At 42.2% G+C, this 24,074-nt stretch overlaps 1 protein-coding gene across 5 annotated transcripts in view; it reads left to right on the top strand.

Annotated features, from left to right (window-relative positions):
• atrnl1a (attractin-like 1a) overlaps positions 1-24,074 on the top strand; it is a 266,309-nt gene that overhangs the window by 77,611 nt on the left and 164,624 nt on the right. For 3 of the 5 annotated variants that reach the window (XM_047602954.1, XM_047602955.1, XM_047602952.1), the window contains 4 exons: positions 1,403-1,616; positions 1,852-2,043; positions 11,603-11,824; positions 12,065-12,202. In XM_047602954.1, the coding sequence (XP_047458910.1) occupies positions 1,403-1,616; positions 1,852-2,043; positions 11,603-11,824; positions 12,065-12,202 (766 nt within the window). The remainder of the gene's footprint in view (positions 1-1,402; positions 1,617-1,851; positions 2,044-11,602; positions 11,825-12,064; positions 12,203-24,074) is intronic. The other 2 variants (XM_047602956.1, XM_047602953.1) reach the window with 1 other exon arrangement.

Raw genomic sequence — 24,074 nt, 5'->3', positions numbered from 1 at the left:
AACATGTAATAGCATTGGTTCTTTCACAGTGTAGTTTGAATTGAACTCAGTCACGGCTGCATTTGGCCTAAATTTTTTTTGTCTAAGATGCATTGCACCTTTTAAAGGAAATTGAGTTTCTCTATTTATTTTAGTCTGATGGTGAGAATAGAATTTCAAATCCTGACCAAGATTTACTGCCACGTGAGCTCATGTTACCATAGCAGCACTATAGGTCATAAGCTCCACCCCCTCCATGTTAGTGGATGAGACTTGTGACAAATGAAAACACTAAAATACACATCAAATAATTTCTCTCAAGGACGGTTTCTGTCTTTTCAGGTAGTTAATGTAGCGTTGATGCATGTTCATGTGTAATTTTGGTTACGTTTAGTTTTAGTTATTTGATGCTATAGAAACAGGATGTGACATAATGGCAACCAGTTTCCATGCCAACCACTCTGAAAAGTGGTCCAGTGGGACTGTGAGAGTTCCAAAAAAAAAAGGAAAAAAAATACAGTGTATTATCCAACATTTCATTGTAACTGGTGGAGGTACAGCAGAAACAGAGCGTAATATTAATTAGACTGAAACATGAGAGAGTCTGGAGGAAGTGTGGACGGGTCACCTCTGCGTGGTTCCTCTCTCAGACCGTACTGCACAGATTCTGGTTTCAAACTCACAAGATGGCACGGACTTTCCTAATGATATGGGATGTAACTTACTGCTGTTTAAATAGAGTCATTGTTTACATGGCAAACTAGAATCTGTCTGACAGATGGTATTCAAACCAGCCTAATTCTTTAATCTTGATCACACTTTCAAATCTCTGCAGTGAATATTGTGATCACAAGTGTCAAATGCAGCATTAAGATCTAGCAGGACAAATATAGAGTCCACTGTCCGAAGCCACGAGGAGATCATTGGTAACTTTACCCAGAGCTGTCTCTGTACTATGATGAACCATTTCTGTTTAACAACTCACAAACAACCTTTTCTAAAATTTTAGAAATAAAACAAAGGTTGGAAATTGCTCTATAGTTGACTAAAGCATCTGGGTCAAGAGTAGTTTTTATTTGAAGTAAACGTTTAATTACAGCAATCCGTAAAGACTGGGGCACATATCCAGTTAATAAAAATAAATTCATCTGATTTAACATGGAGCAGTTAACTCATGGAAAAAACCTTGAGCAATTTAGACAGGATGGGGTCTAGAAAACAAGTTGATGGTTTATCCTATAATTATTGAGGTGAGCTCACAAAGATCTATCGGAGAGAAGGAATCCAAGTATTGATTAGGTTCTACAGAAGTTTCTTTTTAAATGCTGAAGAAAAGTTTCAGATACTGCATTTGTGTCTGTGGTTTAAGTCAGTGTTACACATCAAGACAGTCAGTTACATGTATGATTCTTGACTCCTGCAGAGGTTATCTCCATGGATTGGGCTGAGGAAGATCAATGTGTCTTACTGGGGCTGGGAGGACGCATCACCATTCACCAACACCAGCCTGCGGTGGTTACCTGGAGAGCCGAGTGACTCCGGGTTCTGCGCCTACTTGGAGCGAGCGGGGGTGGCTGGTCTTAAAGCCAACCCCTGCACTGCCACAACCGACGGCCTGATCTGTGAAAAACCAGCCGGTGAGAAAAGGAAAAGAGTGAAGATGTCAGAGTACGGGATAAATTTCAGTTTGGGGTTAGAGTACACTGTATTTTCTCAATTGAGATGTTGTTTAATCAAGCACAAAAGACAGGAATATCAAAGCTTGGATGACACCAAGGAATGAGTTAAGTAGCTTTAGTAAAACGGAGTTATTCACATGCACCATCTAAACCTTTGTCTGTGGCCCTGTCCTTCCATTTGTCCATTACTCAGGTAGTCCCCAGGCTCAGAGTGCCCGTCCCTGTAAGACACCCTGCGCCCTGAGGACCAGCTGTGCCAACTGCACCAGCCAGGCCATGGAATGTATGTGGTGTGGAAGCACCCAGCGCTGCGTGGACTCCTCGGCGTACGTCATCTCCTTTCCCTATGGCCAGTGCCTGGAGTGGCACACCCAGGAATGCAGTGGTGAGACTTTATATGCAAATTACGGGACACAAAATTAGCTATTAATGCATTTGTTTAGCAAAACTATTACAGTGATGGTGAATTCCAACTGAAGGGACAGATTTGATGAGTTACTTGAGTTTTAGCAGACAATATTAACCCTTTATGGGGCAAGACACCATATATGATCACTTCAGCACACATTTAAAATTGCGTCCTTGTGACTTTAAGTGAAGTTTAGAAGCATGTGATTTTCATTGATTCAGAGAAGATCAAGGAAACATTCTCAGGTCAAATCAGGGTCTAATGAGGTCTGTAAGGTCCACCTCTGCATGAACGCTGAACACAACTGCTTTATTAGGTACCACAAAGAAGGGTCCTAATGTTGTCTGATGTGATGTGTATGTTGACAAGTGCCTGAATCACATATGTTCTAATGGTTTAAGTATATTTATTTACCATGTGCAGGCAAGAAACCATATATGGTGAATTGATTAATCTTGATTTTCTCTATGATCACTGTGTAAGTCTTAAGCCTCGTCCAAATCTGAAGCTATTTGCTTGTCCCTCATCACTTTGTAGTTGACGGTTGGCTGGTTGCCAGGAATATCAATACTGAGTTTTATCTTTGTGTCATTTGAATATGATATACAATTATGAGGGCATAGCACACATGTATACACAAACAGATCAGCAGATAGTTGTATATATACAGTATAGAGAGGAATGCTTTACTCCTTCCTCTGTGTAATGTCTGGGCAGAGAGTCATTATAGACTCCTATCAATCCCTTTCTTATCAGCGGTCATGGCTACCCATCAGTTTCTCTCTCTCTCTCTCTCTTTCACACACACACCTGTGCAACGACACACTCTGACACTAAGGCAATGCCACCTTTCCTGTAGCTACAGGGCAGAAAATCGATCATCTGCAGTGACACAGGACTAACTCAATGTGAAGCTCTTGCTGCTGTCTCTTAGCATTCCTCTCATCTTATCACCTCCCTGGGGATGTTATGGGTTTCCAGCTTCAGCACTGCGTCTCCACCTGGCTCTGTTAGAACCCAGAAATAATATGTGACCACTTTTAACCCCATCACTGTACGGAAGGAATCCTCAGTTTCTATAATGACCACTGAGGTTTTTTTTCCTTTTTTTTTTTTTTTTGGAAAGTTAAACCACAGTTATATTTTGTATTGTAAGTGTTGTCAAAGCATTCACCGGAGGCAAAACTTTTCTGTAAGTTTCTGTAATTTGTTTGACAAATACTGAGTTTATAATGAGGTGTTCTTGTTGGTGGATTTACAGAAAGTGATTTCCTTGTCTTGTGACTGATTATTATTCCTTCTTGGTGCCAGTAGTCTCTCCAGCCTGCTGTTTGCAAACCAATATTGTTTTCCCTCCTTTCATTTTACCTACAGTGCTTACATAATTCCACCGTCTCCTCTTCTTTTTTATTATTCATGTCTCTGTTTAGTGGCAGAAGGTGTGTGGGAGGCTTTTGTTCTGCTACTTTTTGCCTTTGTCGCCCCGGCTTATAATGTAAAATATGACATTTTACTTTTCAGATCCTCCGATAGAACACTGCTGCTCGTTTGCAGGCCATCGCTCTCTGCTTATTGTTTCACAACTTTCTGCTTCACTTCTTTAGTTTATGGATTAATCGAGTCTTGTATTTGGAAGCAGCACCTGCAGGCCGCTGCTGAAAGATTCATGACCTCAGCGTTGGTTGCAGCTTTCCCACAAATCTACTGTTTGTCTGAAGATCCAATTTGAAGAGGGTTATTTCTTTATCAGATCGATTTGGCCCCAGGCTTTGTGTATCCTTCCCATTTTTCTTGTTGGCTGCAGGCTAGCACAGACACACTCCTCAGCTCGACGTCTTGAAATAATTAGCTTCAGTGTAGGCCCAGATGTTAAAAGTTGGATGTCTTGGGAGCTCCTTTGAAAGCCAGCTGATTTTTCCTTTCCAGCTGTGCTGTTGTCCCCTCATATAAAACCGGCTATTTTTTTGGGCTTATGTGACAGTCCATGGCAGCTGAAAATGTAATTGTTTTTAAGATTTAAAGTCCAGGTTGTAAGGTCAGCGTTAGCTTCTGGTTTTATTTAACAGTAGCCTCTTGGACACCCATGTGAAGACATTAATACTGGATTCTTTCAGCTGTTACTGTTGATCAGCACATTGGGAAAAATGGAAAGCATCATCTGTTTGTGTTAGCAACAAAGAACAACTGCAGTGGTATATCTGCAAAGTGGGAAGTCTATAATAGCGTCACCCTCTCGCCTCAGCCCCAGTCTGTTTTTGAATCGGTCAGGAGAAGGGTGGAATCCAGATGGCAGCGGCCTCACTTCAGAAATGAACTTAATGGAGGATTGAAGACAATACAATTCAAAAGTACGACAAACCGCAGCATTCAAAATGATTATTTTAAACCAGTGCTCATTGCTGTAGGCTACGGTCATGAATCTGAGATTCAGTCTGTGACATTAGAATGCATTCGTTTCGCTAAGTGTTAAGGAAATAATGCACATACAGAAGTGCAATCAGTTAATCAATAGCAAACAGCCTGATATCATGTCATGCATGACATGTAACAGACGAGCTGGACTGCAGCAGTGGAGTGGCTTGGGGATTTTTATTTTTTATTTTTGGAGGAAGCCAAGTGAAATAAAAGCTCTAATGTATATGATTTGTAGGGGGTGGGGGACAGAAAATGACATGTTGCAGTATGTCGCCATTTCAGAAAATGGAATGAGCTATTAGAGCGCCCGGTTTCCTTTTACAGGGACTTACTCACACTTCAAGTGCACAAATGCTACTACGCCTTTGATGGATCTGGGCTGCATGTAAGCATGTTCAAATCTCTTATTTAACCTGATGAAAAACTATTAAAACTCTCAAGTTTTTTTTTTTTACTGCTTGAGAAGCCGTTTCATTACCACAAACAAATGAATCAAGCCCTCAGTGCCCTGCTGCAGCACCACACTTTAAGCACCCAGGTGGGATTAGGTCGAAGTGTATTGAATTACAGGAGGTTCTATTTTTTTTTGTCAGTTATGGTGTGTGTATTGTTCACATACATACGCACACACAGAGCGGATTGTGGTCAGGTTGTTGTAGCTGATATTGGTTTCGCTCCGGAGAGAAATGGTCTTATTTTCTCTCAGGCAATCTACCCAAGACGTGCGTGCTGTGTGTTTTCTGTCGATCCCACTTGGCGTCTGTCCGCGGTTGTAGCTTCACATGCTTGGAGAAGAGCGAAGGGGAAGACAGCGTATGGCTTCTTTACTTGATGTATTATGTATGGAGGTTCACTGTCAAGTACTGTAGGAGAAAATGGATAGCACAAGATGAAGCCACATGATACGCGCTATCCAGGGACACCAAATATCAGACCTGATACGATGAACGCGATGCGACACCGAGACGATTGCGCTGAGAGAATTTTTGATAAGATGAAAATTTCTCCCAGCAGGAACAATCCTTCCTTTACTGCAAAAAAAAAAAATAAAAATAACTTTCCTTTTTTTAGTTTGGGTTATTTCCATCAAAGAGGACAACTAATATCTCCATTTGAACCGAGCGTTTATAGTCATATTGGGAAGTAGAAAGATGTACTTCTAAAGCGTGCGGTGGGTGTTTCTATTTCATTTCCAGCCAGTGGAGCAGCCAGTGTTGGAGAAATGCTGAGCTCAATGTTTGTTGTTGACAGAACTTTAAAGGCGTCAAGGCCCTCGGTCTCAGAGTGACGACAGCAGCTTGAAAAGATTTTGAGCGACTGATGTTTTGTGGCAGTGGTTGAGATGCAAACCCATGTCCTTTCGGGTTTTTGACCTAGTTACTACATAGAGTTATGTGTTTGAGAGAAAGCCCGCGGATCTGATGTTCTCTGAAAAATATCTAATAATATGTAATATTGTTTTACGTTTTTAGTGATACTCTATATGACGTCTGTATCCTGTGATCAGATCCATTTACCTGGGCAATATTTTATCAAACTGACCAGCGAATCCAACTCAACTGCATGATATCCATCAATCACAGTGTTTTACTGCTGTCAGGTGACAAACCTACTGTCTCAACTGTATTGACAACACTGAATTTAATCAATAGAAGAAGATCAACAAGATGTTTCCAATGTTGCTGACCACAATGAAAATATGAACAGAGACAGAATCAATCACTTGTTTGCACATGTTGTGCTACAGCCATGTTTCTGTCTCATGCTCAGAAAGAATGGATTTATTCTGACCAGAGAGAACCCAGCAGATCAAGTTATTATTCTAATGGTTATTACAAGTTAATGTTTTCCTATATGAATAGATTATTTCAGGTTTCCACCACTGCTCCTTCCTTATGTTGAGGATAGTATATTCTTATTGTGGTGGTTACAGAAGTCCTGTTTTTTTGGGTTACGAGTGGAATACTTGTGTCCATGGAATCTCATTCCAAACCCCATTAGTTCCTAATCATTTTAGTGTTTTGGACAGCGGTGGGTGTCTGCATCATTACAATTTCTCAACTTTCTTTTTCTTTTCAAGAGTGTCACACTCCTACTAGTACCACTTTAGAGTCAACTTTAAAATGCGTCCGCTCGATCACAAATCCAGCAGAGTTGTGTTTTGTATGTGCGCTGGATTTACCAGCCATAACTCATAATTTAATTGCTGCGAAGTGCAATAAATGGAAATTAAATCACAGCCGTGCCTCTTTGTTCACCTCCCGTCGTCAGTGCAGCAAAGTGCTCTGCTGCTGTGCAGTGCACAGACTGAAGACACAATAATCACCTTTAACAAGAAACTGTGAAAAGCATAAGCAAGTTTGGCATTCATAAATCAGCGCTCCTACTTTTATCTTGAAAAATATCCACCAAGGAAAGGGTAGTTGTTGGTCAACCGTTTGTTTGGGATCGTATTTAGATCAAATGTCCCACGCAAAATATGTTTTCCAGCCTCATAGAAAATAAATGGGCTATCCAAAAGGATGTTTACTCTGCAAATAACCTGGGGCCAATGTTATTAAACAGCAAAAGGTGCGGCTAAATCTTTGCTGCTGTTAACTAACGCAAAAGCCCTGTAAGCCCTGCAGGCACATACACTCTGTTTTCTCTCATCTTCATTTATCCCGAGTCCATGAGACGTCATGAGGCAATAACCTCTCTTAATTCTTCCCATGTGGAACACAGATGAATCCAGATAATTGGAAATGCTATTAAAAATAGAAACGGCTCAGGCATAGAGAACGTAGCAGGTAAATTATGTTATCAGCCCATACCCCTGTTATGGAAGTGAACATCAGGTCCCTGCATTTTCTTTCTGCCCGTACTCAATTTTTTATTCACCGTCTCTCACTTCTGTATGAGCTGATTTTATCTGTGCCATTTACTGTCCACTGGGCCCATTTCATCATATTTGTGGCATCCATGCTGATGCCTGAAATATTTGATCCATTTGCTCCCTCTGATTTTGACATGTTCCACTAATGAATCACAGTCGAGAACTGCAAGCGCACCATTGCAATGTGTGTCCAGGGAGGCAGGCAGTGTGTTTAGATTAGCTCTGCTTCAACAATGTAATTTAAGGAATGTAGACAATCATGTAGCGCTCTGTGGATGCACTGATTGTCATCCTGGCAATAAAAGTGCAACCTGATGAGGGCTTGCACCAAACATTTACCAGAGACCATCTTTAGTGATGTGCCTGCGCAAAATATTTTCATAGTTGTTCATTGTTGTGAGGAAATGTCTTCACAGAGCCAGAAGCTCACTGATCGACTCTTAAAACTCCTGGATCTAGTAAATGACTGTTTGAAATAATTCATTTTCTGAATAGAAGTTGATGTAGCTTCCACTTGCAACACGTAGTTCGTCTCGCTCATATTTCATAGTGGGTCTAACAGAGGAGAAGAGGAGATAAGGTAACGTGGGCACGACTAATGCTGTGAATCCAAAAGAAAAAAAAAGGTCTGGAGCTAGTGGTCCACAAACAGTTTTTATCACAGATTCTGTTGGTTCTGCAGAAACTTAGATCACTGTCACATGTCTATTTATTTACTATTTGTTGTTTTAGATGTCTTTTACTGTTTAAGTAGTTAGCATTTTTATGGTGTTCTTTACCTTTAGTTTGATTCTTTTTATTTAATATTATTTTATGCTCTTAGGTTTTACTGATTAGCATTCAATTTTAATGATCACATACCATTTTAGGGTTTTTACGGTGTTGGTTTTATACAGCTTCCTCACCTGCGATAGGGTTTCCAAGGTTCCTGCTCCTGTTCTAATAAACATTGTTTTTATTTATTCTGCATAATAGATTTTTAAGTTGTGTGTCTGTCTGTGATTGTGTGGGTGTGTGACGGTTGCCATGGACGATGTGACTGGTTTTTCATCAGGGATGACAGGGGAGTTCAGAACAGCTTCTTCACCAGTCTGTACAGTCTCTTCTTCTCTGCCGCTAAGATGTTATAACGCATCTGAATAGATGGCTGATGCCGCAGGTGAACACCCAAGCACTTATAAGTCCACGCGCTCTATGTCCAGTCCCTGGATGTTGACCAGTGTGTGTGTTTGTGGTGGCTGTTTGTCCCTGCAGAAATCCACCACAATCTCTTTGGTTTTTCCCTTATTCAGCTGGAGGCAGCATTCTCCAGCTTCCCCTTCCTGGGTCAGGCCGACGACTGCAGAGAATTTCTGCAGATGACGGCTGGTTGAGAGGTGTCTTAAGTCAGCAGTGTTGAGGGAGAAGAGGGAGGGAGCCAGGACAGACTGGTCTGATCAGAAGGAATTTTCAATCAGATTGAGAAGGGCGGTGGAAACCTCTGATCACCTGCTCAGTGGGACAATCTGATCTCCTCACAACCATGTAAACACCATGATCTGAGGTTCTCTCTGGTTGGAATCAATGCATTCTTTCTGAAAATGTTTGCTCCTCATGGCGTAAACTTCAGGTGACAGGTTTCCAGGAAGGTGGAATCAGTGTTGTTGTTAAAGTTCTTTTAGTTTATTTCCAGCAGATTTGCAGAAAATAAAATAAAAAGTTCCATTGTGATTCACATTTTTGGCGCGGTTCTGTGTAAATGGTTAAGAATAATTCATAACATCGTATTGAAATTCTCAGGTATGGTAGAAGAGAAGTGCAGTGGTTGAAAGGAACTGCTATTCACCCCCGTTTAAAAGCGATAAACAGGCACGTTATATTTATTGGATATTAAAGTCTGCTCTTGGGTGTGTAAATATGGGCTTTTCCGCCAGATGAAACCCTGCTGTGTGGTGGATTAGAGATATTCTGTTGGACCATCTCTCTTTAAACTATTGGCTATAATAAAAGCTGTCAGAGGAGAAGTGCAGGGAGGGAGGAAATAAAGGGAGGGGAAAGTAAAAACCAGAGGGATAGAACACAGTGGGAGAGATGAGAAAAGGAGAAGATGAAGGAAAAAAAATAGAAGAATTCCACCCTTTGTGATTTCATTTACACCCAAAGTGTTTCAGAGTACTACACAAAAAAAAATCTAATTAAATCAAAATGACAGGAAATAGGCAGGAGAGGATGTAATGGTGAAGAAAGCAGCCCAGAATGAGATGGAAGATGCCTTGGTGAATAGAAATGGAGAAAGAAGGATAAAAATGTGGCGGAGAGGAGATAAAGAGTGAAGCCGAGCGAGTGGGAGCAGGAGTTTGTAATTATAAAGAGGGAGAGAGAACAAATGAATCAGCATTGCTGCAGCTGAATAATGCAACGGTGGAGTTTGCAAGCACACACAGAGGACAAGGGGTGTATTTCAAGCAGGGGGAGAGGAAAAGACACTGGTTCAGCTACAACATCTGTGGCTTATGGAAATGGATCGCGTTCAAAAGAGAAACAACTTCTGGTGAAAATGCTAATTCTACTCGACTCTGCACTTGAATCATCTCAGCGGGCTATAAGACACAGCGGCTCGGATAACTTCTCTCAACCTTTTGGTTTCCTTGTGTTACACGTCAAGCTACCCGCCAAGTCTTACCTTTCTCTTTGTCTCTGCGAGTCTGTATTCCCGCCCTCGCTTTGTAGACTAAAATTCATCCTGACAGGAGGACGAGTTGATGTTGCAAAACAAGGCGGAGAGGTTCAAATAGGAGCTGTAAAGTTAACTTTGGAAGGCCAGAGTCTCCTGAATAGAATAATAATAAATAAAAAAAAAACACGTTTGATTTCTCATACTTGTCGCCTGCTCCCTGCCACTTTCAGCGAACAACAAAAGCCCTCAGTCTGGAGATTTCTGTTTTCTTTTACACCACTGAATGCCATACTATAAAAAAAAAAAGTCATTTTAATTTGAACCAGTATGGCGCTTTTGAATGTCACATCCACTTTATGAATACAAATCCTTCTCCCAACGTGTGGAATGGTGTGGGAATGAAAAGTCAATTTCTTTAGAAATGTTGAGGGTCAGTGAAAAGGTGACAACAAGAGATGCAAAGTATTCAAGGAGGAGGAGGAGCCTGTTACATATTTGTATTGGGTTTAAGCCATTTAACTACATTTGTGTAAATAAATATGGTCAGAACTGATTTTCATCCAGATGTGAACTGATAATGAACATTAGAGAGGTTACGCTGACAGAATATATTATTCAAAACTTTAGGATCATCATATTTGGTAAATTGGCTCACATGACAACTGGTTAATGCCCCGGTTAGAGACCGAAACACAAATCAAAGACATTATGACAGAGTTAAAGCATTTATGTCTTATAAAAACAGACAAAAAGTGGAGTCTCCTCGGGCCTGTTCAGTCTTTTATCCAGACCTCTGCTGAGGCTGGTTAGACCAATCAGACCCAATCACCAGCCAGAATCACCGACGCTGCCACATTAAGGCCAGTGGGGCTGCAAAGTGTTAGAAGAGATGAACGGACGAATCAGCATTGAAAATGTGGCTCCATCTTGGTCCTTTTCCTCAGTGTTGTCAATAAAGTTGAGAAAAGAATTGATGTAAACAAGTCGAGTTGGACTCTCTGATCAGAATGAGGAGTGAACTGAAATATTGTTCCAGTAAATGTAGCCAGTCCAAAACAAGCGAGATGAGAATAGAGAAGTCCAACATAACATCTGATTCATTTGTTCCCCTCAGACAAGAAGCAGCAGCTGTGCAGGTTCTCCTTTTATCACGCACAAAACTGTCCACCTGAACTCATATTTAGGCCTTAATTCCTCAGTTAGCAAGTTTCCAGCACCAACTCTCTGGGGCCTGTTAAAATAGGTGGTGCAAAAAAGTTGCATACCAAGAATCTCTGCTTAAAAAAATCTTTTGGGATTGAAGACAATCTCTTACACCTGTACATGCATTAATTACCAGCGTGAGTGCAGTCAGTACGGTCCAGTCCAGTCCAGCTTGTCTAAATGTGCCTCTATTTAACACAACGTCCATAACAGCAGCATTGTTTGGCTCTGACCTGAGTCATTGTTGTATGTGACTGTGAATAAGTTTAGGTTTGAATTTGAGGCCAAATCAGCAAAAAAAACAAAAGACATGAACTGAACCCACCTCCTCTTTTTCCTGATTCTTTCCATTTGTATTTCTCTCTGGATCCTTCTCCTGCTCCAAGCAGCCCAGAACTGCTCTGGCCTGAGGACGTGCTCCGAGTGTCTGGAGAGGGTGGAGTGCGGTTGGTGCGGTGATCCCAGCAACACGGGCAGAGGCGTGTGCATGGAGGGCTCTTACAGAGGTCCCCTGAAGCGTGACAAACTGCGAGACCGGGACATGGTGGTGGACCAGGGCCTCTGTTCCTCTGATAGAGGCTACAACTGGGCGTTTATCCAGTGTCCTGGTGAGTGACCCACTGTGAACAGCTGGACCAGATCCCATGTCATGAGCACGTTGAGGTGGAGACGTTGTACAGGTTAAGCCGTGTGTGTGCTCCTTCCATACTCTAACTGCCTCACTTGACATGAATAGCATCCAAAATAATAAACTTAATCTGCTGTAGAGCTGTTAACATGATGGGTAGATGTACCTGATCAACTGAAAACCCAGCATGCCCTTTATCCTGTGTGTGTTTTCTTCGCAGCGTGCCAGTGTAACGGCCACAGCAGGTGTGTGAACGGCAGCGTGTGCGAGCACTGTGGGAATCTAACGGCGGGAACCCACTGCCAGAGCTGCATGCCCGGTTACTACGGAGACCCCATCAATGGAGGAAAGTGCAACGGTGAGTGCAGAGGTCACGCGCTGTCTCCTTGGTCATTCACGTCTGTTTATTTCCAAACATGACAAGGGAATTCCCAGATACAGAGGTTACTCTGTTTGTCCTTTTCCCAAGCCACGCACAGTTTCCATTCTTTCTCTGAAATGTTTTCCGTCATGAGCCACTCATGCGGGTGCCACCAATGTAATAGCCACGAACATCCTGATGGGGGCAGTGTTTAAAAGCTGTGGACCAGCTTTGGTTTCTTTAGAGTTTGCGGTGACCCAGAGAGCAGGGCCAACTTCTGATCCTTTAAACATCTTTTAAAGGCAGAATAATGTAACTGCTGTTCTATAATGTGTCGTCTATGTGTTTATGTTTTACTGCTCATTGATGGACATACAGTACATCTTTAATACAGATCATAATCACACACACACTACCATTTTCTGTATTTATTTCTACATTATTCTCGTTGTTGGTCCTTTTTATACAGTCTAGTATTTTCCGATGTTTTGTGTTTTATGAATTGTAATATTAATATATTCAAATAAGCCCATCCACGTTTTTTGCCTCTCCCTTCACTGTTCCATTATTATTTGTGTATAAATTTGCATAAAAAATGTGCAAAAATAAAAGAAACTTGAAGCTCAAGCTAGACATGTAATATGAGCAGTTTCTCTTGATTTCTACTGGCAAATTTTGCATTTTGTTTGGAAAGCTAGTGCGGACGGATACGCGCTGGCTTTTTTTGTAATCTATTTTGTTCCTCCGTGCTTTTGTTTGCTTCATATGAAGACAATCATACCGAATGCTAACACTCATTAACAGAATATGTGTGGAAATGGGTGCGCGGGGGATGTGGGGAGCATGGGGCCAGATAGGAAAACATAAACATCAGCGACAGGAGAGAGAATGAATGAGGCGCTGCTGGAGTGTGAGGGAAGGGGGGAGTGAGAGGGAGGTGCGGTAACATCAGTCTTGCTGTGACAGATGTGCGTTTTGGCTTGGTGGCGGCGTGACGTTAAATCGCTCTTAATCATTTTCTTATTTCCCGAGTTGACTGGTGTCTCTGTCCCTGGCAGAGTGTGGCTCTGATAGATGCGCGCCGTACAGCCACGGCCTCTGATGCACCTCCTCTTCTCCTCTGCCTTTATTTGCTTTTTTCCTTTTTTTGGGGTTTTTCTCGTGCTCTGTTTAACATCTCATGGTCACATGTCGTCAGCTGTTTCTCTCTCTTCCTTTCCTTTCTCCTCTCCTCTCCTCAGACAGATTAGTGTCATCCCATTAACTACACTAACCGACTCACCGTATACAGGCTCAGATCTACTTTTATCCATCTACCTTTACCTTCCCCTCACTTCCTCTACACCTCTCTTACACTTTACAGTGACTCTGTCTCTCCTCTTCCATCCATCCATCCATCCATCCATCCATCCATCCATCCATCCATCCATCAATCCATTCATCCTTCCTTCAGTCTCCGTCTCCCGCCATCTCTCTTTATAAAAGGGACTGTTAGATTTACCTTGGGCTAAACGGCTGGGAGTCAACGATGTGTGGCCGATTAGAGCGCTGAATGATGGAGAGACGGCTTCGTCCCTGCCCGGGAGGGAAAGGGCCTCGGCACGTTTTAGAGAGGATGGAAGGATGAGGAGGACTGAAGCAAAGACAGGCAGACAGAAAAGAAACAGATAATACCGCGCAGTGAGATATGCAAGGTTAATGTCGCTGGAAAAGAACAGTTGCCCTTGGACAGAGGGGCGATGAAGGGGTAGAGGAGGAGATGGAGGGATAAATGGAGAAGAAGAGGACAGACAGAGGAGAGGGGGGGTTCTGTCCGTTCTCTTGTCCCTGTGATAGATGATTAACTAACCTTGTCAAATCTGGATGAAGTGTGCGTCTGTATGCGCGCTCGGGGCATTAGTGTGGCTTTTCTCCGACTGCACCGTTCACCTTGTCCTGCACACATGCAGAATCAAACGCACCCACAGATGCTGCAGATGACAACATGTTGGATGTCTGTTTAGACTTTGAGACCCTCAGTGGGGGGGTGGTGGTGGTGGTGGGGCTTACATTTTAGATGCCATCCTGGGTGCTTTGGTTCTGCTGATTTGTCTAGTTTTATTACAGTGGAGTGACAGACTGATGCCTCCAAAGCTTCTTTTAAAACAGATTGGTCATGGAGAGTGTACCTGCTCGCTGTGCAGATGGAAACGGCTGCACCAGTCACCAGTACTAACGCTGTTGCCTTCTTCTGCAAGGAACTGCAGGGTTCCTGACCACCTGATCTGTTCAGTGGTCAGACGCATGCACGGATCGCAAGAAAGTGTGAGAGCCAGATTAATCTCCCATAAAATACAAGCCTGGGTCATGTAACGAAGTGGATCCCACATGGACTCCACAGTCACGGTAACTGTTCAGCCCACGTTGCTGAGGTTTAGGTAGTGCTGAAGCCAGGTTGTTAATTGGACCTTGTGACACCCAAATGTCATCTCCTTCATTATCAGAGCAGTGCGCGCTCGCATTTTCCTCAAAACATCCGCTTTCAGACTTTTCACACCGTCTCCTGCCAACCAAACAAATGTAGAATGCAGACAGCACACGCAGCAGCAGCATGAGGCGCCGCAGCAGCTGTGAAAACACATTAGCAGATGTGTCAGTCTGGACACATCATCGCTGAGGGTTTCGTGTCTTTCGTGATCATACACCCTCCTGCAGATGACCCCAACTGGGTTGATAGGGACCCAGCGTGTGTCCAGAGCGCTTCTTTGACTTCATGGCTCCCCTTTGTTACCCCCCCCCCCCCCGCTGTTTTGGCGGTACTGCGGGGCCGCACTCTTCCGTTCTCCCATGATGCCCTGTTAAACTGTTAAAGGCTCTGACCAGGAACTTTCAAGCAAGTTTCTCAAGTTCACATCTGTTTGATTCATGCTTCTGGAAGCTTCTGGAAGCTCGTCACATCACCTGATTTACCGCATGTGTAGCAAGATTGTTCAGAAAGAATGGATTCATTCCAATCTGAGTTTACATCAGATTATCTAAGGTTTGCACCACACCTCTCAATCTGATGGAAACCTCCTTCTGAGGGAGCCAATCTGTTCTAATTGATTTTACATGAGACTGATTATTAGTAGTAGGGTACTAGAGTCCATCTAAACACAACCATGTTTTGAAATAGGTTTTTCATAGTTTTGTTTGCATATAAATTATTCCTTTGAAAACATTTCTAAAGTATAGGCCGTATGTTCTGGTTAGTGCCCAGGTTCAAATAGATATGACCAGCTGCAGACCCACCACTGTGCTCCTGTGCCCTCTGAATTGTTTTCCAGGCAAGACTTGAGCTTGTATTATTTCTTCTTGTGCTTGTTATGCTTTGCTTCCCAGTGCTTCAGCACATAATGCTCCTCTGCCACCGGCTCCTCTCGCCGAACAGTTTTATTGCTTCCATAAATTCTGCATGATTCGCATCAGTAGGCTTCTTGTCTCCATCTCTCTCTGATACTCCATCTCTCTCTGGCTGTCGGTGAAGACTCTCGGTCTTGCTGATCGTCTGATACACAGAATCACTTCACAAGCGGGGGACTGTTGTTGGGTCTTGAGGATATTTTGTCACGTATCGGAGAGATTGTCTTGTTTTTTACCAGATTGCTCAGAGACGTCCACGGTCACTCCAGTGTCCTAATGAATTCAAAGAAGCGTCAGTGATAGCGAGAGATTGCCAATGATAAGGTTTTATTGATACTGATGCCATTATGGATTCTGCTTATCGATCTGATTCTTGATTCCCTTATCACTCCTCCTGTGAACTTTTGATCTAGAAAAGGTAGGTGTTCGTGGTTTGATGTAAACAACAGCAATTTTATTGAGTTTCTAAACAAGAGATAAGAGTTTGTGTAAGAAAACAAACAGGAGATTGGTCACTAGATCCTCATTAGCTCTGCTCTGCTGAGAGTTAGCGGTAGCTACACTTGTTGACCGGAGAACACATGGCTCTGTCAGTATTTAATGCCATGCGTCATCCACAAATGCTTGCTGCATAAGTGCATAAGCTGCACTTTGTGCTGTTACAGTCCCTCCTGGTGAAGTGAAGCCACTTTGGACTATTTCAGTCCCTCCGCCATCGTGTCTTCCTTCCTTCCTTGATGTGCCTGAGTAAAGATTCTTCTTCTTCTGTTTGTTTAATGGCGGTTGGCAGAACTTTTAGGTGCATTACCGCCACCACCTGGACTGGGATGTAAAGATTGGGCATGAAAATGGGAATCGATAAGCATGAATGCTAATGATATTGGTGAACCGAACCAGTTGGAACCGGTTTTTTGGAAGAACTGGTTTTTGATGCCTGTCCCTAGTGATAGCCATTATTAATTATGCAGGATTTGGTTCTTAGTTCTTTACTGAGGAGGTTTAAGTTCAGGTCTACCCTTGTCTTCTCAAAACAATATTTATAAAATGAATTTCAGTATCAAGTAGCTTCACCTCATAGAAACATGAGGAATTACAGCTGAAGACAGATATTTAAATCTATAATATATAGAAACTCTAACAGCAGCGTTTCCTTATTGATAAAGTAGTCTCCTTTGTTCCGACCGATTTTCTATTTATTCTTCTTCAGCCCTCCCCTCCCTGTCTCGTGTCAGTCTGCCCCTGGTTCGAGGGTTTCATGTGCAGCCTCTAAGCAGGGTGCAACAGCGGTCTTTGTAAATCTGTGTAGAGTGGCAGGAACCGTACAGATGTCGAGTGCTGTCTCTGCAAGAAACTAACAACCCAGAAGCATCAACTAGAGACTGGGCCAGACAGAACAGCAGGGTGGTGGTAGTGTGGTAGTAGTAGTAGTAGTAGTAGTAGAAGTATGTGTGTGTGTGATGGATCAGACGCAGCCAGCTGCTGAGCTTCAGCAGCAGTAGAGAGCAGAGGAGGGACGCTGCCTGCAGAGTCACCCCATTCATTCGTCTCTGCATACTCTTACCTGCTGTGTCAAGTATGTGCGCACATATTTGTGCTTTGTGTGTTCATCTACCTGTGGATCCCCGTGGCAGCATTGCAAGCTACCCAGCATTCTTAGCGGGATTCCAGTCATCTTCCCTCTGGCAGTCCTATTCCTGGCTTCTGACTGGTCAAACACACGGACGCACAGGAAACCTCAAACACACAAACCCACGCACACATACAAACAGTGCAGTAAATAAGATTTAAACGGCTTTTGAATCCTTTTTGATCTCCAGTCAGTGCAAATACTTTTTTTTTTTTTTAAGTCTATTTGCGGCTGTGACTCAACACGTCTCATCTTGAATAAGCTGCTTTCTCTGAGACCGGGCGCTTTCATTTATGGCTCGCAGCTCACACTGACATTAACCAGCATACGTTTAATAAATTAGCCAGTGTCCTGCCTTGTAAGTCAAACTCTTCTGCTGAATGTGATATAATAATGCACCCTTTGCCTTAATGAAATGAACATGAGTTGCTCCGAATGCAACTAAACAACCTCACATTAGAATAATTATTTGCAGCTGAATGTGAAGTTTCCATTCTAACAATGTATTTGCAGATTCTGTAAACCGCAGAGACAAGAGAGTAACAAAGCAGTTAAAATTAAATTAAATTAGCAGCACGCAGAGAGCCACTCAGCTTCTAGGTTATTGATTGTCCCATGGATTATTGTCCGTTTCTTCACAGCTTCTACATCAGCATGGTGTGTTTAACCTTTAAAACGTTTTGCTATGTGCTGTTCAAATTAAAACTAAGAAAAAGAGCAAAGGTCGCAGAGGTTTTTATTGTCATTTCAACCATGTATAGTAGGGGCAGTTCTTTATGCGATGAGAGGACGTTCCTCCAGGACCATGGAGCTTCATGAAGACATACGACAAAGACTGAGCATAGATGTATAGATGCATAGATGCATATACAAGCTTATGCAGACAATATAGTGCAGACAGTACCAGCAGTGCACCAGGGTGACTTTAAACATTTGACTGATTAGTAGCACATTGTGTGCAAACGATGCAAAAATGTGTGCAAAGGGCTGAATGTAAAGATATGAATGTGTATGTTCAGTCCAGTTTCTAATGGCTTGAGGGGAGAAACTGTTACAGATGACTGTTGCCACTACCCTAAGATAATATTCAAATCCACACAAGGTGCCTGAACGATCTTCATCGTTCACACTTAACAGTATAGCAAGAATATCACCATGTCATTTTAGCAAATATGTACGTTTAGATTAGCAGCTTGAACCCTCACCTATTGGCATTTTTAAGTACTTCCAACACTTAAGAACAAGGGAAGACTTCTCCTTTAAATCATGCAAATGTTTCATTTCCAAGGCACGATGAACCATTAACGTAGAAGTCCTCCTAATGGGCCTAAAATTGACTCTAGGAGTAAAATGATGGAGGCTTTGAAGTTTCCACGTTTAAGTGCTGATGGTTCACTGATCCCATTCTGCTGAGTTCGGGAAAAAAAAATATTCAGTTCCTCGATTTGTATGCAAATATATACGGGATGTGTGTTCCCATATATTTTACGCTTTTTGCCTTCGTGGGGAACACCGTGTCTTCATTAATTGCTGTATAAAGTCCAGACCTTTCTTATCTAAGCAAACTGTCCTGTCTCCAGAACTAGTCAAAGAATGAGCAAGAGTCAGCTGAAGGTGGAAGGTGACATTGAAGGAAAAGTATTCCTAGAGATAAGAAGTGTTTGGTGAGAGTTGTAAAAATGTTTTTCATTTTACAATTCCACTTTTAGATTTTTTTTGTAAGGGACCAGTACAGAGAACCACTGATAGCTGCAGAAGCAGCGTCTGAAGCTAATTTCCAGCACAGCAGTAAAATAGATATAACTGTTTATAATCGATGCTCTGTGGGTACAATAAAAGCAATGGCAGCAGTCTGTAACCAACAACAGCAATAATACAAAACAAGTTTAAAGTGAGCTCACTGTAATGACTTTTGTCTAGTTAAAGAAGTATTAAAAATGGGTGGTGTTTTAGAGGCTAGTGTATTTAAGGACAATTTCAAAATGAAGTACATTATACTTGAAACAAGGAACTGGTTGAGTGGGACTCAAATGTACGACTAACGGACTGAAAAAAGACAGACAAAGCCAAAATCCAAAAATCACAAGGAAAAGATCATAAGTGCTATGTGTACTTGGAACAGGTGAATACGTTTCTGGCACGAAGAACAAAGACCTACAGGCAAAGTGGGATGGGAACACAAGGGGTAAATACAGGGGGAACAATGAGACACAGATGAGATTTATAGTACCGAGGCATGTTGACACCGTAGCTACAGACCCTACAATATAATCTGCACTGTGTGGAGGCGGCCAAGCAAGCACACACTCATACACGCCATCTCCTCACATGTCTTCTGTGTGTTCTGTTCTGCAGTGATTTTAGTGAAACTAGCTGCTGATCCAACTCCAGCATTAGCTGAACACAGCTGGCCAGTGGTTGCCTAGTGTTTCAGTGGCGTAATTGCATAACACGGACTCACCAGGGCACAGGTATCAATGACTTTGATTGTGTAACTCCCTCCCCCATAATCTCTCTGATTGGCTGAAAATGAAGTTGAACAAGAAAATAAAACAACAAAGGACAAAACCAAGACTGTTTTTTTTTATGTTCATCACATTTGAACATTTAGATTCACAAACATCTCCACAACAACATGATCATCTTAAATGGGGAGGAAAAAAAAACAAACTGTAGAGAAACTGCCTGTGAAGGTTCTCAGTCATCTAGGTCATGAAAAAAGAAAGAAAAAAGAAAAAAGTTTAATAAAGGCAACTGGATTTGTAGAGATTATTTAGAAGACGTTTAACCGCTCTTTCAAGTAGCTTCTTCAGTTGTAAGGGACTGGTGGGATGTCGAGATTTTAAATAGCTCTATGGGTGTAGCCCATCATTAGTTTTTTCTGTAGAACCAGAAACTGGTGCAACTAATGTCCATTAACGGCTGGAAACGTACCTACGTTGTTGACGTCCTCTTTCCCTATGAATGGTGCCCTGAATGAGGCATTATCAGTGCGGCACCGATGTCAAGATGTGAATGTGGATGAAAGAAGTTAGGACTGTATTGTAAATTGATGGCAGATTATCTCTCAGTCCACTTCCTCTGTTTAGAGAAAGGTTTTCCAACCTGACATAGATGGCTTCTTTTACTCTCTGGCTAAGAGTTTGACGTTGTTATCTTCAGGTGGAGGTGGACTGCTGAGTGGTTCTATGATGAGCTGATGCTCCTATGTTGGGACATGCATTTGTGGTTGGGTTGTTTGGTTTCTCCATGGTACAAGTCTGTACATTCCTCATTGCACTGAACAGCAATAGAGCAACTGATCAGAATGATTCAGAGACCAGCTCTGTACGATGGTTAGTAGATCTTCCAAACCTCTCAGCCTCCTAGCTAATAGTAGCTCCTCCTGACAGACACCGACCACTGTCACCTAGTTGTATTGAGAGGTAACCAAGCATATAACTTGTCTTTTTTACATTTAAACAACTAGCTATGAAATATAAAATTTTCACGCAATTGAACATTGAAGAACATATTTTAACCCAGGCAATGTCACAGAATCACAAGACACATCGTGGGATTTCACATTTTTGGCGTAATAGAATGAAGCCTTTTGTTTTTAGAGGAAAACGTCACTGAACGTGTTTCAGGTCATGACGCAGTGAACCAGTTAATTAGTGAGGTCCATCTCCGTATCTGTACGTTAGAGCAAATTTGGTGTCCACCGTTAAACGTGTCACTCCACTACACGTGTGCACGAGTCAGGCTTCACTGCAAGCAGGTGGGCCCACACGCACAACCTGCTTCCCTCTTCATTTTCTTCGGCGTGGATGAATTCCATGTGTAAATATCCTGACCTGCTGACCAATCAGCACATCTGCTGGGTGTGAACACGCTGCACTGTGGTGAAGGGAGTTGCATCAAAGAGGTTGGGTAATGGACCCGTTCTTAAGAAAACCTTTCACAATCTCCTCTCTAGAGTTTTATTAAATCAGAGGTTTTTATTTTTCAAGGAGCACATTCATTAAAAAAAGACTCAATCAACAGCAGCAAGAAGATGCTCACCTCTGTTAGGATAAATAAGCACGCGGAGGTTAGAATAACAAAATGAATAGGTGTGTGATGGCTATTATGGAGTGCGAGTCATTCAGATTATCTGAGGCAGCTGTGCTAGTGTGTTTTGAAATGATAACACACAAATGATACTTGTTGGTGTCTAAATCTCAATGTCTCAGCATGCCTCAAACCTGCACGTTTCACTGCATTTATATGTGACGCTGCGTGGAATTCCTTTAGATTAACATTTAGCAACACAAAGCCGTGGTTTCCCTTCCTCCCGTTATCTGGAGTTTTATAACTGCAGGCCTCTTGGGAATAAGACAGAGGTCTGTTCTGTGATTTATTCCCTCATCTGTACTTGTGTCTGACTCACACCGACACACGCACACTGAAACACACCCAGACAACACGCATGTTTCCTATGGTGTGTATGCAGAGGCAGAGGGGTGAGAGATCGTGCTCTCTTCTGGGGGCTTGCACAAATCAGGAGAAGTATGAGTTATATCACATCAGGCTTTTTTTGCTAAGTGATCGAGTTTCTTTATTCTGCTGCTTTATTTTCTGTATCATCAGCAAGTGTGGTGCATGATGACTCTCTGTCCATTTCATCCATTCACACTCTCTTCATAATCCTTCACCTCCAGCTGCTCTCTCTCTCTCTCTCTCTCTCTCAGAATTGAATACACTTCCTTTGGAGTTCCAGATATGACGGTGTCGGCACATCATTCAGATTATTCAAGTGTTTAGTTTACTTCATGCATCTCCATGTTTAGTGGCAGAGTCTCACTGAATGAATTGGTTTCATTGTTCGCCAAAATCCAATAACACACAAGATCTTAAAGAAAGCGAGTGTGTTTAGTTTCCTTTGCACTTGTCAATAGAAGGCTTTTAGTAGTGGGATTTAGTTTTGATAATAACAGGAAGAAGGCGTTAATGAAATGTTCTCATTCTGAGATGGTGAAATCTGTGAATGCTTTACAGGCAGCCTTAACATTGTGGACCCATTTGATGTGGAGAACCGGTGGAAACGATTCGTTCATCAAAGGGAAGAATGTCTGTTTATTGAAAAGGAGCTAAATATACTCTCAGATTCTGCTCCTAGTATTAGGGTGGGCATCAGAATCAGTCCCAACAGTATTAAACAATAGTCATTAAGCCGACATGTCCAGTAGCCATGAGAGAGCTACATGGTTCAGAGGCCTGTTAACCTAGCCAGGAAGGACAAACTGCTCCACCACAAGTGTAACATATCCCTTCTAAATCTGCCAGACTGCTGGGTCAGGTAATGTAAGATTTTAGAATTTGTTTCCAGGTGGCATAGCGGCTCAGTGGTTAGCGTTGATGCCTCCCAGCGAGGGTTCGAGTCCAGCTCTTGCCTTTCTGGGTGGATTTTGCATGTTTCTGCGGGTACTCCGGTTTCCTCCCACCTCCAAAGACATGCTGGTTAGGCTGATTTAATGACTCTAAATTGACCCTAGGTGTGAGTGTGAGTGTAAATGGTTGTTTCCAGCTTCGGAAGAAATGGTATCGATGTCATTTTGAACCCACGCGATTGTTAAAATTTACAATAAACAAAAATTAGCTGGGAAAGCTAACATTACCAAATACAGCTTCCATTAGATAATATCTTTGATGGTAATTTGAGATCAAATATGTATATGACTGATGATGGACTTGAAATTTCTGGTAACGTGTTTTAAATCTGCAGTATCTGTGCAAAATGTGTCATATGTCATGTGACATCAGAATCAGAATCTCTTTATTGGCCAAATGTACAATGTAGATGTAGAAAAAAACATTTATGTTGGACAAATTTAAAAAACAAAACAAAAATAAACTGAGATATACAGTGAGCTGGAGACATGGAGGGAGTAATGACCATAGTAAATACAGGCAGTTTTTAAGTGTCTTTGGGAGTGGTGGGGCGTAGGGGTCTGGGAGGGCTTGTTCAGGAGAGAGATGGCCTGGGGAGAAAAACTGTTCAGCTGTCTGGTGGTTCTAGTCCTGATGGACCGGAACCTGTGACCTGACGGGAGTGTTGTGAACAGGCAGTGAGCAGGGTGTGATGGGTCCTCCATTATCCTTCTAGCCCTCTGCCTGATCTGACATCATGTAGAACACACACAGGCCCCGTTTGAGGCCGTGAGGCGACTGGCTGTTCTCACGATGTGTTCCAGCCTGTTCTTAATGTGGACATGGCAATAAACCTGTTCTACCATGCAAAAAGTAGACAAGTTAGCAAATATTAAATTCTTTTAAAAAATAGTGATAAAACTTCCAGTGCAAAACTGACCTTAAATGAACCTTTTCCATTTCTGTTGAGCCTGCAGCAGTCGGCCACTGTCGCCTGAATCTTTTCCTATGTTTTAAATATCAAGCTACACTAAGTTTGCTTGTGAACTCAGGCACAAACTTTGTCCACAAATATTCTAAACTGTACAATCAGATCAACTCTGTGCAGTTAAGCAGGAGATGGAATAAAAAAAAATGTTTCATGTTGCAGCTCTCCAGAAAGACTTATGCCATGGAAAGAAAAATAGCGTCTTTACTTGGAGATTTGGTTCTGTTTTTCAAATGCAAATTGGAGTATTAAGTGGTTACATTTTCTGTATATAAGTGGGAACGAAATGCGAAAGTAGGTTTACATGTCAACACTCAGCAGTGTGTGCAGAGAGCAGTGTTTGTCTGCACTGGGACTGCTCTGCTGGAGTCGAATGATGTTTACTGCTGAGGGGATTACACTGTTTTCATGTTTGTTTAAAGAGAGAGGAGAAAAAAAAAGTTAATCCAGTGACAGAATTTAAACTAAGATCAGGAATAATT

The sequence above is a fragment of the Mugil cephalus genome, chromosome 13 (assembly GCF_022458985.1).
Source record: "Mugil cephalus isolate CIBA_MC_2020 chromosome 13, CIBA_Mcephalus_1.1, whole genome shotgun sequence".
In the NCBI taxonomy this organism is placed as follows: domain Eukaryota; kingdom Metazoa; phylum Chordata; class Actinopteri; order Mugiliformes; family Mugilidae; genus Mugil; species Mugil cephalus.
Note: the sequence above shows the minus strand (reverse complement) of the source record. Positions and strands in the feature narration are given on the sequence as shown.